The following is a 19,007-nucleotide window of genomic DNA, read 5'->3' as shown; positions in this document are numbered from 1 at the left end:
TCGCAAGAATCATCTCTTTCAAAGAATCACGATGTCACCGAACGCCGACGAGAACTCACCTTGACGTATAAAGATGTCATCATCGTTGATTCGTCAAGCGATGCATATTATTCGATGAAACAAAGTCACCAGTCGTCAATTAATTGGTCGAGAGAAATACCGACTTTTATTATTATCGCGAGAGGAGAACCTTTTTTCTCGATATCGTTTCTTGGAGAGGTCGCTTCCACGAGAGAGAGAGAGAGAGGGAGGGAGAGAGAGAGAGAGAGAGAGAGAGAGAGAGAGAGAGAGAGAGAGAAATTGATCTCGGAGATCTTTTTCTGATCATTAAAAACGACTATCGATTATATTTAAGGGGACCGCACACGCACACGCGCGCGCGCGCACACATCTGCCGAAACTGACACTGTCTCTCATTGATTTCGCCTCCTCAAGGTGGTAGATACGCAAACTCGCGAATCAGTGATGTTATCGTCTTCTTGTTCCTAATCACGACCGATCGATTTCCGGTATCGGCGCGCTATCATCGGTCCCCTTCGTCTTACGAGTCACGACCCGGCGCATTCGCGAATCGAATTTGCCCATCGATCTTACGATCCCCGTGACGCGAGTCAATCGATGGAGGTAATCGCGAGGGGTGCGAGGGAATAATAAGGTGGTCGAGAAATATTCCGGTATGTTTTCGCGGCGGCGTCATCGCGCGAACTAAAGAATATCGCAGTTGTAATTAAGAAAACGGAGCCGCCGCCGCCGCCGCCGCCGCCGTCGTCGTCGCCGACGACGCCGCCGCTCCGTGGGGACGAGGGGGTGCCTCGCGGGGGCGTCGCGGGGGCGGGTGGTTACCGACGGGGGGGTAGCAGTCGCGGGGGTGGAAAAGTTTCTGAAAAACGCGCGCATGACAATGCCGCCCTTCCTAAGTTCACCCCGCGCCCTCCATCATCTCCTCCTTCTCCTCTCCCTCCTGTTTCTCTTTCTCTCTCTCTCATGCCCTCTCTTCTCCTTCACCGCCTCCACTCTCTTCGCTTGGTGGGGGCTGTCGCGGACTAATTAAAAATTCAGCCGACGACGAGTTACCCGAAGACGTTGGCCTTCCATCCCTCTTTTCCCTCTTTCGCTCTCGTTCGACCTCCCCTTCTCTCTCTTTTTCTCTCTTTCTCTCTCCCTTCTAGTTCATTCATTCGCACACTTTCTCTTTTTCTCCGTACCCCATCCCGTCCTTCTTTCTCTCTCGCTTAACTTTCTCGCCGTCTTTCGTAGCTTTTTTATCTTCCCTTCCCGTCGTCGGCCACGCGACCGCCGATCCTTTTTCACTTTTTTCTTTTTTTCGTCGCGCCATGCCACGAGGCGCGACCGCGCGTTTACCTCATCGACAGGTTGCCCTCTTCATCGAGACGCTAGTTTGCCGAGTTAATTATCGGATCGTGACCGGAAAACTTGTATTATGACTGCCGCATTCGATTATTTTCTTTCGGGTAAGCGTTAGGGAATTAATTGCAAGTAAGATTGATTTTCGAATGCGTTCCTCTTTTTATTCGTTTTGTTTCTCGCGCAAACGTAGACCGCGATGACGCGCAACGTCAATGGAATCGAAATGGATGTATAAAATGATTAGGATCGAAGTGGAGCGTACCGGACTCGCGTGACTCGATTGAAAACGATTTACGACGATCCGATCACGGAAGGATTTGCGGGCCGCCGATGAGAGTTTCTCGTTACAAATGGCATGGATTTGTCGACGGCGGTTAACAACCGAAGGAGAGAGAGAGAGAGAGAGAGAGAGAGAGAGAGAGAAGGAGAGATTGCTTTTGATCCGAGGAAAACTTGAAATCGAGCTACGACGACAGATCGATTGAATCTGCAAGTAATTACGCTTCCATTAATCAACGTTGTTTTTACAATATGTAAAATAAATATTTAAAAAAGTCAAGAAATGTATGAAATATCGGCTAACTTCGTCCAAAAAAAAACATACTTCTCTTTATCATTTTTATCCAAGATAATAAATATAAATATTTAATTGTCACGTATTTCTCAAATATAAGTAGTTTTGAAGCAAAACAAATATTTATATTTTTTATATTCGCGATTGGAATTTAACGGTAAGCTTGTCTCGTGCGTGTTTTTCATCCTGAGAAACCGTTGTTTTCAGATATAGACAGATATTATAACTGCAAGTGACTCGACCAACTCTAGTTCTTCCGATTCTTCGTCTCTTTTAAATTTCAATTATAGAGAAAGGCAAACAATTACGCAAAGTTAACGAACGCTGCTGAGAAGCCATTCATTCTTCTTACAGGCATTTATCGGCAGTACAATTAAATTCTAATTATCGTAAACATTCGCGAGTTATTTGGCTCGGAGAGCAATCGTATCGAGAGAAAGAGAGGAGATAACGGAAATACATTATCGAATCTAATCTAATCGCATCATTATAAGCGGTAAAAAGCAGCGCGACAGCCTGGCTTAAAGGCTCAAGAAACGTGGTAAAGTAGGCGAAGAGCTTTACGATTTTAAGTTGTTGGCGTCCTTTCTCGTTTAACCGCGCGAATTCATAAACATGGTTAATCATCCTCGCGAAGACGTGTCCTTTAATCGCGCGAATCTCATATCCGCAGTTACAACAGTTACACGTCCATCGAAACGGACACACTTGTCAATTAAATACAAAGCTATTCGCCCAAGTGACCGACGATGATTCCGATCACGTGTTGTCGGTGTTTGTTGGCGAAAAAATTACATGTGTGTGTGTGTGTGTGTGTGTATACATCGGTATGTAAACACCCGCGAAAACACGCGGTCGCGTCGGCCGACGGGCGAGTCATTCCTGCGATCTTTTCTTTTTCTCTCTCGTCACTCACCTTGCGCGATCCTGACCGCGGGCATTTTGATCCTCATGGTGGCGTTTGCGATCTTCGACTATCGTCGCGTGAATTTCACCGTTTCTCGGACAACAACGAGATCCTGGGCTCCGGGACGGAGTCGAAAGGGGGATGATTGTTGCTGTTGTTGTTATCGTTGACGCCAGTCGTCGTGTCTTCCCGAATCACATCCGCGGGGACGAGATGAGGAAGGAGGAAGCGACGAAGAGCGCGGGTCGGTGTCAGGAAGAGCGGGACAAAGGACCCGATCTTGGCCGTCGTCACGCTTCCGCCCTCCTCCCTCTCACCTCCGCCGCGCGTTTTCGCCCACCGCGAACGAGTCCATCCGATTTTTTTTTATCCCGGGGATATCGGAAATACTGTCCTTTTTCCCTTCCGAAAACACACCCGCGCGCGCGCGCGCGCGCCTTCTTCTACCCGCGGCCGCTCTCTCCTCGTTTATCCGACACTTGTCACCTAGGCACTTGTTTGTCAACTGTCAATGTCGGTCCTCATGTTCCTCGTCGGTCGCGCTACTCCGCGACTGCACCGCGTCTATCAACCACATATGACAGACGGGGCTAACCGATCGAGACGATCCGCCCGCACTGGGTGCGGACCGACGTGGACGACGGTGGCACTCTTCGCGATTGACGGCAAGTCTCTCTCTCTCTCTCTCTCTCTCTCTCTCGACGCAATCTATCCGCCTGAAATTTATTACACGGGATCGTAAAAACACTCTCGAGCCTGATCAAGCCCTGTGCGGCGTTCGCAGTCTCACACAGATTTTCCGCGGACGAGAATCACGAACGTTGTCGGAGTCGACTTTGTTTCTCGTCAACCCAGCTCGCTCACATTTCAGCCCGGCCGACACGGTAGCCTTGGAGACCGGGATAAGAAAAGAAAAAAAAAAGAAAAAAAAGGTAAATATAAACAAGTCCAAAAGCGTCGCGCCGCGACTGTCCCGACTGTCCCGCAGGCGCGATATGTATGTATTTCGCTGGAAGTTCGATGAACCGGAGATCTCGGAGACGATCGTCGTCCAACGATATCCTCGGGTTCTTCGACGTCCTCGTACACACTTTCTTTCTGTCTCTCTCTCTCTCTCTATCTTCGTCTTCTGTTTTCGTTATTTTTAATCGCCGGCTTGGTACACCCGCGGTCGTAGCGACGTCGACGTGCCGCAACAGCACCGCGTATCTCGTGCTAGGGCGGGCCTGACGTTGCGTCGCCCGATGTTGATGCGACCTGGTGACGACGCGGGTGCTGGATGCCTGATGCCTGATGCCGGCGTGGACCGGAGCGACGACGGTCCAGCATGGGTCGTATCGCCGAGTGGACTGTGCCGGACTGTGCGCGCCTCTAGTCGTGTGCCGTGCGGGACCTGGTGTGCGTCGGGCACTGCGCTCGGCTTCGGACGCGCTCGGTTCGCCTCGGCGCCGAGGCCGGACACCCCACGCGCTCTCGGGGTAGTTTTCACCCCCTCCCCCTCCCCCCCGTGGTGGGGGTAAAGGCTCCCCCTCTCTCTCTTTCCCCTCGCCGCCTCTCGCTCCCTCCCTACCTCCCCTTTCGCTTCCCTTTCTATACCCCTCCGTTTTCTCTCTCTCATCCCCTCCCGTGCTCGCCGTCTCTCTCTCTCTATGTCACCGTATCTCTCTCACTCTCTCCCTTCCACTCGTACTCGCTATAGCCGCGCAAACACGCCCGCACACTTTCGTCTTTCTCTTCTCTCGTCCACCGTCTGGCTGCCAGATCCGCTCCTCTCGCTTCCACCTCCTCTCACGCTTCGCCGAGACTTCGCTCAACGGCATCGGCCGGGTCCTTGTCTCGCGCGCGAAGATAACCGCGAAGAGGGAGAGACCCCGGCGCCTTCTCTCGCGCGGTTATCTCCGGCGCGGCGAGAATGGAAGGGGCAAGAGGCGCTCTTTTTTTTCCAAAACGCAACCCTTTCCTCGCGTCGCGGCGCGAACGCGCGGCGGATACGATTTTTCCGGACGTTGTTTCAACGGACGCGCGCCGAGGGAACTAACGGTTCCGTATCCGGCGCGCGAAAACTCGTCTTGCGTATATAGGGTGCCTGGGGGAAAAAAAAAAAAAAAAAAAAAAAAAATTGTCAAGTTGATATATTTCCATAATAACAGCAATAGGCTCAGAGTACGAACAATTAAGTGGGAAAACTGGCGGATAAGAATCAAGGCGCGAATATTGGCGCGCGAACTTATTATTGTTAAATTTTATTGATAAATGTACAGTTTTTAAATGCACATTTGTTAATAAAATTTAGTAAAATAATAAGTTCGCGTACCGATACCCGCGGCTTGTCTCTTCTCTACCAGTTTTCCCATTTAATTGATATATTACAAATTTATTTCTCTCGTTGTCGATAGAAAGATAAATATTTCATATAATCTTAAACTCTTTCTCCGCTCCAGTTCCTTTTTCGATGTTAAATAAATTTCTAATTTTTTTTAGAGATGTTAAAGTTATAAAGTTGCATGCGTGTGTTTGGCACGAATATATCTCTCCATATCTTTTCTTTTTAATCTCTGAGTGGACTCGCGAATGCGAACGAGGGAAAGGTTTGGAAAAAAATTTAAGACGAAGCCCGCGGACAACCTTCGTGATGTCGACGCGATTAATGCTAACCGAGCGTTTAAGTTACCGCGGTAATTCCCGAATGTATTAATGTTGTTTGGCGAGATGCCAAGTTTTCGTTTTCCGATCGTTGCCGCACTCGTTGTAGCGGCGATGAGTTTCTGTAGCAGAATCCCGTCTCGTGCGCGTGACAAATTGTTTCAAGTTACTTTTACCAAGTACTTTTCGGAAATTGTTAGACCGCTATTACTTGTCGAGGGCGGATAAACGGATAGATGGAGGCTGTATAGAATTTATTTCAAACTTCCTTGATTAGAAAATTTAAAAATATAAACTATATTAATATATTATGATGACTAATTCGATACTATTTGTATAATCCATCGGGATAATTAAATCAATGTTAAAATATCACATACTTTTCGCATACAATACAAAATTCCTATAATATTCGAATTAATTAATTTCTCGAAATCAGTTCAACTTTTTGCATCATAATCGCTTCATTTCTGTGTAGAAAAGAAGGACGCCAAGTACACGAGTCGCAGGCTCGTGATTCAGGGACTGAATCGTAGAGAGCAACGGAGTGATGCACGCTCGTCGTCGCTCGAAACTCGCCGTAAACACGTAGCGTCGAGTCACAGAGAAAGCGGAGGAGCGCACAGGAGTACCTGTTCTCTCACATTAATTATTCCGCGACTAAAACCCCTCATTCTACTTGCGGGATCGATATCCGCGACGCGGATCTTTCCGGGATTATTCGCCGGAGGATCTCGATCCTGAGACTAGGCTAGCGGAGGAGAAATAGAAAGGGAAAGAGAGGAGGCGGGATGGAACGGAAAGAGACGCTGGCGGGAAGAACGCCTCGTATTATCCTGGATCCGGGAGACGTTTATCCGTCTACAAAGAGACGCGGTGGTCGCGATAGCAAGTTCAAAGTTTCAAAGGAAACGTGGTACAGCTCGTTCCGTACGCATCCGTATATATATCTTACGTGTATAACGTACATACATATATATATATATATAATATATGTATATACGACGTCTCTTTCTCATCTTCGGCCTGCAGTGACGGACCGCGCGATACGATGCGCCCTTTAATTTTCCAACGGGCGGAGGCGGTCTCTTTCCTACTTTCTTCGAGTCGATGACGAGGGGATCGGGGAAGAGGGAAGAGACGGGCGCCAAAAATGCTTCCCAGGCTCCAGACGCGCCCTGTCCTCGGCTCGTTCCTCGGGGAGGCGTCTCTCAAGTGACTTTTAACAACCCCAAAAAATTATCTGCCGCGAGCTCCGAGTGTTTTGGGGCTCCTGGACAGTGTTTCGTGGTATTCCCCGGCATATCTCGACCGGCCAATCTGGGATTTGGGCGGAAAAGATCCCAGAGAGCAATTTCATTTTTTTATCTATTTCTCGATTAACTTTGTCAATTTTACGTTTAATGTCACAACTGAAATCCACCTTGATCGTTCATCGACAAATGTATTTGATAAATAAGCAAAAAGAGAGAGAGAGAGGGGGGGAGAGATAAATATATGTATTAGATGTATAAAAACAGGCTAATAAAAGCTAATAAAAACAAAAACACCGATGACGGAGGCCGAGTGCAAGCGAAAGCAACTCGCTTAGAATTCAATTTAACCCGAATAATTCGATGAGATATTTTCGCGATCTTTTTTTTACGCGGAGAAAGAAAGGCCGGAGACTCCTTCGAAGGTGAAAAACTCGGTGGAAAATTTTTCGGCGGCTTTCCGTTTGTTGAACGTGACGACCGATGCGGCATCACGATTGCGCGCCTAATAGATGTTAATCCCGGGAGAAAGGGTGCGATTACCACGATTATCGAACGTACGCGGCGCGGAAAGTAGCGAGCGTCGTCGTTTTCACGGGTAAAGGGCAATGGGTGAGCGGCACGCGACGTCAGCATCCGGAATTTAAGCTCGTGATTTTTTGCGATCGAAGGTTAATGCATTTTCTTTACGCGACTCGCGTAAAAATGTCAGTCTCTCAGAGAAAATTCGCAGAAGCGACGATTTCGATTCGATCGTATCTCGCGATGAATTCTTGACAGAAATAACTCAATATCGATGGAAATTTCTCGGATTGATTAACACTCGTGTTTTCAGAATTAATTCACATATATGTACGACTACATCGGCCTGCGTAAGCATCGCGTAAGCGGTAGAGAACGTCTGCCTCTCGGTGCACCGAGTTGAATGAACGAATCTAGATCGCGCGCGAGGAAAGTTTCCAAACGCCTTTCGCGGGCATCATCGTCGAGAGGACCGACGATGCATTTATCAGACGAATTTATACGCATCCAGTTTGAGTATATCTTATTTACGGCAGCGCTAGATAGATAATATCTCGTCTGTTCGGAATGCATAAGTTATCAAGCGGTTTATTATGAGTAAACACGCTAGGATGCACGCTTTGACTCTCTGGTAGAGGGACGAGGAGGAGAGAGGAAAGGAGGCAAAGAGGGAGAGAGAGAGAGAGAGAGAATGCATCGCAAGAGAGTGCACCTTGCGCGTATCCCTAGAAAAGGCAGCGATCCGTTGACCCGTGTGAAACTCCCACATTCATTACCGCGGGGCCCACTGTATTCCGGACGACCGCAAGTTCATAGAATTTTTTCCGCGCTCTCCGTGTGTCCCGGCTCCCGTGCGTGTTTCTGCGATTCCTCTTCCTCGCACAGACAAAGCACAAGTCGCTCCTCTCGTGACCTGCGAGAAAATAGGTGACGATAGGAGAGATTGACGCAAGATGTCTGTTTCCGGGAGAGTAGGAATTTCTAATTTTCGATAATGAGCCTAAAATTTTCGATTTCTTCCTGTTTGTCTTAAGATGTTTGTTTCATTAACTTCTGGCCATTCGTATAAAGAAGAACATTTCACGAGATTTTATACGATACTTTTCATCGAATATACAATTATATGTCGCAACTAAACGATATTACTAGACATGATTAAATAATATCGAAGATGATCCTTCAATTAATTACATAAATGCGCGAGCGCATCAAAAATTGTAAAATTGAAAATCAAGTAGAAGACTCTGTTATTGAATATTCGCAAATAGGAGAAATGAACGTATTATTTGACAGCTGCTGCTGATGGTCTAAATCTAAATAATACGATTTTGAGCAATTACGAAATCGCATTGGCAGAGAAAGAATCAACTTGCACTTGGCTCTTTTCTTGATTCAATTTTGCAGATATATTCTATGTTTTTTTTTTATGCCATAGCTGGTATGAATCAGCGTTCGTTATGCGAGGATATATGTCCCCCGCACATCGATGCGTTCGTTCGTAGTTAAGTCAAACAATACCAACAGACCGCGATAATGTAGGTACTCGTCACGCGTTCGGCCAAGTGTGTCGCCGATACGACCACCGGGCGATCTGCGATAGCACAATGGGCCACAGTTGCGAGATGTCACCGGCTTCTCAGCTGATTCTTTGCCGCGTGTATACACGCAACAAACATCGCTCCGGTTTCGATTTTCAATCGTACACGATAAAAATATTTCCCGCGACACTAAACACGTGCTTAATTTTCTCGTTTCTATGTCTAATAGGCTCTTAATTTTTTCATCGATCTCTTTTGCATTCCTCGTCGAAATAATATTGTACTTTGGCTCCGGGGCTCTCTCGCACTCTCCCCGACTGCAAAGATCATCAGCCGAGCCGCATTTCCGACAGACGCGGTCAAACGCGTATTTTGAAACTAGCAGAGCCCGAGACGGGCGAGAGAGGGAATCTCCGTGTCGTGGGACGTTAATTTCGGACACCCGTTACAGGGAGACGGAGCCGTCCAAAGGGTGAAAAAACCATGGCTGCGTGGACCGTCTTGGTGACGATGCCCGCGCGCTATCCCTCTCCCCCTTCCCGGCGTCCCTATCCGTGATCCCTGCCCTAACAACGCATCCTGTTCGGGGTTTTAAAGATTATTTTTACTTCGAGACAAAAAAGATCTGTCTGGCGACTCGGCGACGTGCACATGTGCCTCGCACCGACGACCACGACGACGACGACGAAGACGACGACGACGACGACGACGACTAAGACGGTGACGAGAAAGAGGTCCGATGGTTTCGTCCGCGCTCCCGTTCCTCACGTCCAGCTCTTCGTGGGAGTTTATCGCCCCCTCCCCTCACCCCGCGACTCATCCTCCGATCTCCCTTGATGCCACCGCGAGAGTGGAACGAGAGGAGGTCCGGAGATAAAAGTAAAACGGTCCCTATAACGACTGCGTGCCGGCATTCATAATTATATCGGTGACCAGAGATGGTCAAGGGGTCATTCTAGCATTAATCGATATTTTTTAAAATTCTTGGCGAGTTCAAAATAAATCATCGCAATTTCGGCGTGATTACATCATTGTGTAATCTACAATAGAAGAACACGATAGCAAATTTCACTTCTCGCACGCAATACGTATATTATCATATCAATCATATGCGATGCGTGATTGAATCATTAAGTCTTAAATGCGTGATTTCTTAATAACTTATTTTGGTAAAATTTTAAATAGAATACTATCGAAAGATATAGCCTTTTGTGAGATTTTTTTCAAATAATGCTCGTTAGAGGAGAGAAAAGATATCATCAAAGGCATCGGGAATGCAAAAAAGAGAATATGCAAAATCTCAAAGATCCGCCGTCTTCTCTATCCAAAATTTAAACGCATCTCCTTTGTTCTCTCGATAACCGAGACCTTCGAAAAGAGGCAAGTGACCACGTAGTCCATTCGTTCGTGGTTACGCCACTGCGGCATGTGTGTGGTGCTCGAGAGAGAAGAAACAGTTACCAAATATAACCGGAGAACAGACCCCTTGCCAAGGGTGTTTATAAGTTTTGGACCTTTGCAAGGGTTGGCCCCGATCATGCGCGCGAGCGCGCGGCCCATTTTTCCCGGAAAGTCCCATCCATCGGCGCGCACGCACGCACGCACGCACGTACGTACGGGAAATCGACCACCCTGTGCCTTCACACATCGCCTTATCGTTTTTCTCTCGACCGCGGGATATTTCTGGAAGGGCCCTCTCGTAACCGGATATCCCCGGACTAGCCGCCAAGCAAATTTTCGACAATCGTCAACGGCGCCGCCCTGCGTAGCGGAAACTCGTGCGAGTTTCGGAGGTCATCGAACCGGGCAATTACTGTGAAAATCTTGATACGGTATATAATCGAAATTTTTTTTAACGGTCAAAATAATATAAACTATATAATCGTATTTTTCAGAATATTAAACGTAAATTCAACTTGTTTCTTTGTCGCAAGATTTATTTTATTTTATTAACTGACGACATTAATCACGAAAATATATATTGATTATATTTTCTTGAAGACAGCGAAATTCCAATAAATTGATAGCATTTCGGGGCATTTAGTACGAGAGAATTAAGATTATATTAATTTCCAAGCTCTTATATATATATATATATATATATATATATATATATATATACAATATAAAAGTTGAAGAGCCGTGTAAGAAAATCATGCAATATTTTCTCGATTTTTTTATTTTTTTTTTTTTTATTTTCTCTGGCAAGAAGTCTGTTTGGCGAGAAATTTTTCTGTCGTATATGTATCGGATGTGTACACATCGATGGTGCCTGTCCGATCCTCGCGGATGATTAACGCGCAGAATTTCGCATTCCCGCAGATCTCACGGGACACTTTTTCGCGTCTGAGAACGTAGCGGTCGCCATCGATGATTTAACGGTGCACTAAATCAGGACAGCTGGAAACAACGAAATCAGAGGAAGAGAGCGAGAGGGAAAAAAAGATCACGAAAAAAACACAACCTATCTATTATTCCGAGCCAAAAGACGTCGGAACAAACATAGCTAAACAGACATATATGTAATTATTTAATTATTTAATTATTAAACATGTAATTGAGTAAATTTCTAACAATATGAAAATTTTAGGAAGAAATTTAATTTAAAAAATGGCTAGACAAAAGGAGGGATATATATATATGTATTTAAGATGCCCATCGATAAATCTATCTGTCTTCGATTTGATAATGTAAGTTTTGATTTACCAATCAATTAGCATTTTTAGCGTTCGGTCGTTGAATTTTCGCGTTGTTATCATTTGCAAGACGATTTATAATTATCTCCAAAATCAGGAATAATCTCCTGAACAGATCTCAAAATTTTAATTTAACTTGCAGCGTAATCTGATTTCCGTCGTCACAGACGGTGAAGCGGGTCAAGCTACATTCTGGAAGTGAGCTCGCTCTTCTTCGAAATTAATCAGATCTATATATCATTTCATGTCCATAAATGCGGCATGATAAAACGAATCAGAATTCTATTTAATCTAAGTTCTATTTCACGTTTTATTTTCGATGTATTACTCAACTCTGTCTCGTATTTTACGTAATTATTCACACACGAAGACTCGGAACGATATCCGATATAATGAATAAGTGAAAGAGAGAGAAAGAGGGAGAGAGTTTTGAATGAGAAAATTCTTATTCCATCTATTCTTATTCAATCTAATTTCATAAGATAATTTAATACAAAATCTTCTTATTTATTTATATATTATCAATTATTAAGCGATAAAGTAATAATTTCCATCATTCATTCTACGTATAAAAAATTAGCATACTTATATACACATATTAATGTGTTTGGTTTAAGTACCATATATGCACACAATTATTTTTTTATTAAATTTTTGTTTAAATCACATTACATAGATCTTCCTGAAATAACTTTTATTCGAAACACTTTTATTATAACTCTATTATTTAAAAAATAACTGAGTGTATCTATACAATTTTCTATTTTTATCGAGTTTATCACGAGTTTACAATTAATATAATCCGTAATTATACATCATGTTGTATACTCGCGACGGATGAAGAAGAAATCTCATTCGTGACAGTACGCCAATTAAAAACAAAATTTCGATCGATAGCTTTTCCGATGTGCACCCGGCGTCGATATCCGGCCCCTCCCCCCCCCCTCCCCCCCTCCCGGTCCATGGACCGGATTCCCGTTTTTTCCCATGTCCATTTTTGCATAAAAAAATTCTCACCGCGCCACTTTCGCACGGCTCGGTCTCTGCGCACGGTGTGGCACTGGAGAAAAAATATCCTCTCTTCGCTCCTCTCCCTTTATATGCGGCTCTAGGTGCAACGCATTCCTCCTGCATCGCAATACACGATGTGCGCGCGACGCAAACGCGCACCGTGGGGTGGCGGGAGCTTACCACCGAGGGTGCCACGGGTGCGTTTTTTTTTTCTCTTCTCCTAGGGGCCCGTCGAAGACGACGAGAGAGAGAGAGAGAGAGAGAGAGGGAAGGAGGGAGAGGGGAGTCCAGGGCGCTACCGGAACTGCATCAAAACGGAAACACCTTATGGACGGAGAGAAAAACATCCCGCTTAAAGGGGCGAGAGGGGGAGGGGAAATATCGGGCAGGAGGAAGGGGGAAACGACCCTTACGGTATCCCGAATGGCACAGATTCCTCTCGACGGCGGAAGATGTGAAAAAATGAGAACCATTTTCTCCGAGTAAAAAAACTGAAATACTGCTAGGTTGTTAGCCCGAGTCCACATGCGCGCATCGAGGAGGAGACGATATCGGTCTCCGATGGGCGAGCTGAAAAATTTCGGGAAAGTGCACGGTCGCGCCTTCCGTTCGTGAGAACGGACCGCAGTTGGACCGGCGCGGGGCTGACTTAAAAAAGGTCTCTATTTCGGGATAACGGCGCCGTCGTAAGAGAAAAGGTGCTTCGCCGTGAATCGTCGGTTTTCGATCGGATATAAATATCCGCATCAAAGGCGTCATCGGTTTTAGGAGAACCGATCGACGACTACACTTGAGCGCAATCAAATATCATAAACGAAAAAATAACGATTTACTGATACGGTATACTTTCTCGATAAAAATATTTTTCTTATTCGATCGTACAAGAAACGTGTTATTCATTTAATTATAGACTTTTCCATAATTTCATTCATGCGTTGATTACGATTCGATAATCATTTCTGATAAAATTAGACATTTTAAATTAAAGAATTTTATTAATCATATGTAAAAGTTTTCCCCCTTTATTTATATCAATTCTTATAATTGCATTTAAATCGTGTTATGGATAACACTTTTTTATTAATTGAGCACGATTTATGCGCATTGGCCATCCCATTCTTTTTCGGGATAACCATTCTCTATGGACCACTTTTTAGCCGCAGGCTGCGTCAGCGTCATCGAATCGATTCTCGTGGATGTGAATCTCGTCCCACAGACACAGAGCTACTAGCTGAGATCTTAAACTGGGCCTTAAGCCATTACCCCCGGATGATGGGCTCCCTCGTTCTCCATCCGTCTTTTTCCCTCCCAGGTGCATCCTCCGTTTCACGTTGGATAGATCATCTCACTACGCGCATCCTTCTTCCTCTTCTCTGGTCTCAACCTAACCCCGCAGATCCTGTGCATCTTGGCCGCCCCTTCCGTAGCGGCAGATGGCCGGCCAAGGGGTAAGAAAAAAATCCTAGGGCCCCGAAAAAAGGGAGGAGGTACATAAAAAGCAATCCGTGAAAAAAAAGAGAGCTTGAACGGAGGGGAGAGGAAAGGGGGCGCCGGGGGCGACGCGAACCACGTGTGTTCTTGAAAATTTTCCCGAGTAAGGACCCTGTCCTTCTTCATCGTCCAACATGGCCGATCGTCCCCTTTGATCGAATTTCGGCCATTCATCGAGATCGATTATACGATCGAGCGGCCATTCTTCTCGTTACCTTGGCGGCTCGATCGCTCTCGATCTCGCATTAGCGTCTCCGATGACGAGCAGCGTCAATTTTCGAAAAATTGACTCCGCACAGCTGTGGGTGATCTCCCTCTCCGTTTCTCCTTTTTCTCCTTTTTTTGTAATTTATTGTCAGTCGGATGTTCCCGACTCTGTTGTATCGCACAATTTGCATGATTTTATGACGCTTCATGATATGTTTCATTAAGATCAGTCGTAGGATTATTTCTCGTCTTACATTCGAATTACATCGTGCAATTATAATATACTACCGGGCTGTAAATTAGGCATAGGCACATCTCCGTAGATTTTATTTTAAATTTGAAAAAGCTTTCAGCACAGATGCATTTATATTACACATAATAATTTTTATATAATTTTCAATAATTTTTATTATATAAAATAATAAAACTATTTTTAATAATTTTACTTAATAATTAATTTAGTACGTAATTGAGATACGCTTAATTCAGGTATACAGCAATTAATAAAAATTTTATATATTCGACAATCTGGTATCTAATTTAATTGATATAAATATAACGCGTCGAGAATAAATTTTGAGAAAATTGTATGCCAAGACGATAAGTTCTTTTTTTTTTTTTTTGTATCTCGCACGGGAATCTTTTCGCGTAACTGTAAAAGATCTCGCGTGCTATCCTGAATCTCGGATGACTCGGGATAGATCCCAGGTAGAAAAATCGAAATTCATAAAAAAAGAGAGAATAGAGGAAAGTAGAAGAGAGGGAACGTAGCGGGAAGGGCGGATAGAGCGAAGATCTCCGCGCTTCTGGACGCAGGCCAGCTGACCAACCGTGGGAAGACGTGATTTGGCTGGCCTCCTTTTTTTTAAAAGGATTCGAGAAAATTACTTTTAAATTGGCGAGCCACCGGAATCCCTAGATGCACCCAAACAGGTAGATCGGTCAGTCTCTCCCGGGCGTTTCCGGAGATCCTTTCAAAGCGCTGCCGATGACTTTTGACTTTGCTAAACAACTACGCTATTTGTTACTTTATTTGTAAAAGCACTTTATTTGTAAAGCGCTCTTCTTTCATCCAGAAGTCGTGCTACGCCATGTAAGATATTCTTACGTCAATGCGCTATATTAAGAAAACGGACACGTTCGTAATAAAAAAGAAGACGATCTTAATTTGATCAGAAAATTTGAAGAAAAAAACTTCCAAGATCTTTGAGTGTACGACTTTATGATGATTCTTCGCTTCTCGAGCGCGCGTCTGCTACTCGTATTTTTTCCTCGTTCCTGTTTTGTCGCAACGTTAGACGGAGCGTCAGTCGTTAGAATGAATATCGGACACCTCCTTGAAGAAGGGATTTTACGATATTCGTAAAACACTCGAGGAGAGCAGAAAGCTTTCTTGACCGGGACACGCGCGTGATCGCTTTTCACCGAAATAAATATTGTCAAGAATATCGACGACGGACAAAACGGCCTCTCTCTTTGCCACGTGCTATTTCTTTCTCTCTCTTTCTTTCTCGCCATTACTGTATAATAAAATATGTTTTCTCTCTCTCTCTCTCTCTCTCTTTCCGTTTTTCTCGACTTCTTTCGAAAGGGAGGCTATGCATTTTTCGTGCGTTTAAAAATAGGCGATTCGCTGTACCGCTGTACTGGCCAGAGGTCAGTAACTTCTTGGGCGCAAGACTGTGCAAAAATAGCCGGCAAGACGAAAAAAAAAAAAATAAATAATTTCTTTCTCTTCCCTCCGAGAGAGCTCTTCTCTCGTCGGCAACTTCAGATATGCAGTGTCGTCTCCGATCGGACGTCGTCGGTTCGCGTGATTTCAAAACTTGCTTCTGTCAAATCGCGCATCGTCATTTAATCGAGAGAATCGTCATTTATCCAAAGGCTTTTTTTTTTTTTTAGCACGATAACTATTGCAAGACTTGTCATTACGGATTTGCGTGATCGGATTCGTATATCTATATATAGAATATATATTTTATATAATTATATAACGTCATATATAGAAAGTTACTGCGTGCCGTATACATTTTCTTTCATCGTTTCAAACGTGTATTCTTACGTCACGTCTGTACGCTTTAACGGGAATAGATAGATTTCATTTCGAGCGGAAAGATCGCAAACGATTCAACGGCACGCAACGATTCGGAAGGCGTCCAGTTGCATCGCGCGTTCCGACAGAGAGCCGCACGTTAAAAGAGAGGGCCCTCTCCTTCGGGCCCTTTCTCCTTTCCCTCGGGCGGATTCTCGCCTGTTTACCTCACGGGCCCCGATCGATTGCGAGATCGGTCCGAATCTGCAGCGTCAGTTCTGCTAAATTTTTCACGGTGCCGATCCCCTTTGTAGGGGGAGGAGGGGGGGGGGAAGGGCTGCCCGGCTTGTCATATTTGCCTATGATGGACGATTCGTCCGAGAAAGAGATCCGCGAGGTGACAAGAGTTCCCCAGCTAAGGATGACGAACGCATTTTTCATTCAACTCTCGCACCACATTCGGACGATCTCGCCGATCCTGATTATGACCGCTTTCTCGGATCGGCCAGTCCGATTTCTTTCTTTTTTTTTTTTTCTTAGGACCCGGAACGAAGCGCCGCGAACACCCTGGCTCCTTTCTTGGCTGAAAAGCGAATCGTAATCGTGGCGTTTCTCGCACGATCGGACCGCGAAGAGGCCCACAGCTGGACAGTTACGTCGTAGGTTGAGTAAAAATAGACGCCACTGTCCTAGCGCCCGTTTCTTTTAGCTATCCCGAAGCTACAATCGTCGCGACAAACGAAGAAACTTTCGGAAAGAGTATATACGTCCGACGACAAAGTCGTTTCATTTTTAAATAAAAAGAGACACGAATTTATGACCCTCGGTAAATTGATTAAAAGGCTTCGAGAAGAAGAAAGTATTAAATTATTTATTAAGGCATCGTTTTTAACTTGTGTCATTTATAAGCTCCGATTATCATTCTAAAAGAGAATTATTGTATTTTTGGTAAATATAGGATATATATTTTTATATAATGAAAAATTAAATCAGAAGAATACTAAAATTGATTGGCGCTTCGTGATTGACAGTTGCTCATCTGGTCTATCCTTTAATCGTAATTGGCACTGAATAGAAAAAAAAAAAACGTCAAGTAGAGATATCGCATTTGTCGACCGTACCGATCGGAATTAACATAATCTTATAACTGGTAGTAAAACCGAATAACAGTTCTATAATTAGAGATTGATCTGTGACAGGAGGAATCGCGCCAACATTCTGAATTAATTATCATCAACAATCCGATATCCTTACCGAGTCTTTCCCGTGATCTAATCCTCTTCTTCCCCTTAATCCCTCGCATCCTAAACACGCGATCTCAATTTAGAATCGAATCCCGGATCCGAATGAGCGACGGTGAACAAAAAAAAAAAAAAAAAAATCCCCCATGCTTCCTACACAAATCACAGGCTCTCCCCGCGCCTCTCCCCAACATAGAGGAGAAAAAAATCGAAAGGAACAAGGAGACAATCGGCGATATCCTCGCGGCGGAAGCGAGACTCGGCGCCCCGGGCGTTCAGGACATTGCGAGCGATTCCAGATCCGGCAAATCGCACGAGATAAATTTCCCGGTGACATCAAATCTTTCCTAATTCCACCAGTCGCTCCTACTTAGTGCGAGAAGCTCGCCCATCACAATGTATATCCTACCGAGAAGAATAATATAACGGGAATGATGGAAGAAGCAGCCATTATGAAGTATGCGATGAAGGTAGAAAATATGAGAAAAAAGTACGAATATATCGTGTAATTTTCAATTTTTACTTCTCCACTCTTTTTATTTAATTATTTTTAACTGTCATATTTTTCTTCCATTTCCTCGTTTCTAAAGAAATTTCTATCGGATCTTCTCTTCCAATTATCTTTTATAGATCATGGTTAGTATGTTTAATTTAAGAGTACCCAGTTATTTTTTTAAATAATAGATATAAAAAAATATTTTGAATTTAAAAGTTATTTTATTTAAGAAGATCTATGTAGTGATCTGAACGAAAATCTTGAATTATTATTATTTTTTTTTTTTTTAAATGTCCATACGACAGTTTAATTTTTTTTTTGTTTAATGGAAGAATAAAATATCGAATAAAATAATATATCGATTATTCGAATAAAATAACTTTTTATTCTAAAGAGACATTTTTTTTTATAATTCGATTATTTAAAAAAAAAAAATAATTGAGTGTATATACTTAAACCAAACATATTCTGTGTACCGTTCGAGAGACGGAGAAGCTAGAAACCAAGCTGCCCCAGAATGAACGTTAGGTTCACGATGATGTCCTCGCCGCAGCTTAATCGTTTTAGGAGTCGACCGGCAACGCGTCTGCGGATGATCCCACCGGGCGGTCGAATCGGCCAAGGAAAGTACGTGAAGCTTGCGAAATTTTCGTTTACACAGCCGCACTCGGCGGACGCGTCTCGCCCGTATATCAAAAGTTTAATTGAATTTTCGGCCGTGGCCCCGAACCAGAGAGAGATTAGGATCGTCCGCCGGCCCGTACCCTCTCCCCCTCTCATCCTCTCCCCCGCTCAGGTTCGCGTCTAGCAGACGTATTGTGTACCCGCGCCCCCGGGGTTGTCTTGGCCCTTTTCCTTATCCGCACTTTTATCTAGTCTGCGGCGCATCTTTACGCACGTGTTATTCTAGCTGCCGCCCAGAATTTTGTCTCGCGATATTCCGTGATTAATTTAAAGATCGATGTACCTCGACAAGAAAAGTTTCATCTCTTTATTGGTTCGATGCATAGTTTTAAATATCTAGAATA

At 44.4% G+C, this 19,007-nt stretch overlaps 1 protein-coding gene across 1 annotated transcript in view; it reads right to left on the bottom strand.

Annotated features, from left to right (window-relative positions):
• The window catches only part of Cph (BCL11 transcription factor chronophage), a 33,721-nt gene extending 29,436 nt beyond the window's left edge, over positions 1-4,285 (bottom strand). Inside the window, exon 1 of the mRNA XM_070300325.1 lies at positions 2,859-4,285. Coding sequence (XP_070156426.1) covers positions 2,859-2,895 — 37 coding nt within the window. The 5' untranslated portion in view covers positions 2,896-4,285. The remainder of the gene's footprint in view (positions 1-2,858) is intronic.
• Between the last annotated feature and the right edge of the window lie 14,722 nt (positions 4,286-19,007).

Source organism: Polyergus mexicanus, unplaced genomic scaffold (genome assembly GCF_030449975.1).
Source record: "Polyergus mexicanus isolate NDT 795.1 unplaced genomic scaffold, iyPolMexi1.0 SCAF_8, whole genome shotgun sequence".
NCBI lineage: Eukaryota > Metazoa > Arthropoda > Insecta > Hymenoptera > Formicidae > Polyergus > Polyergus mexicanus.
Note: the sequence above shows the minus strand (reverse complement) of the source record. Positions and strands in the feature narration are given on the sequence as shown.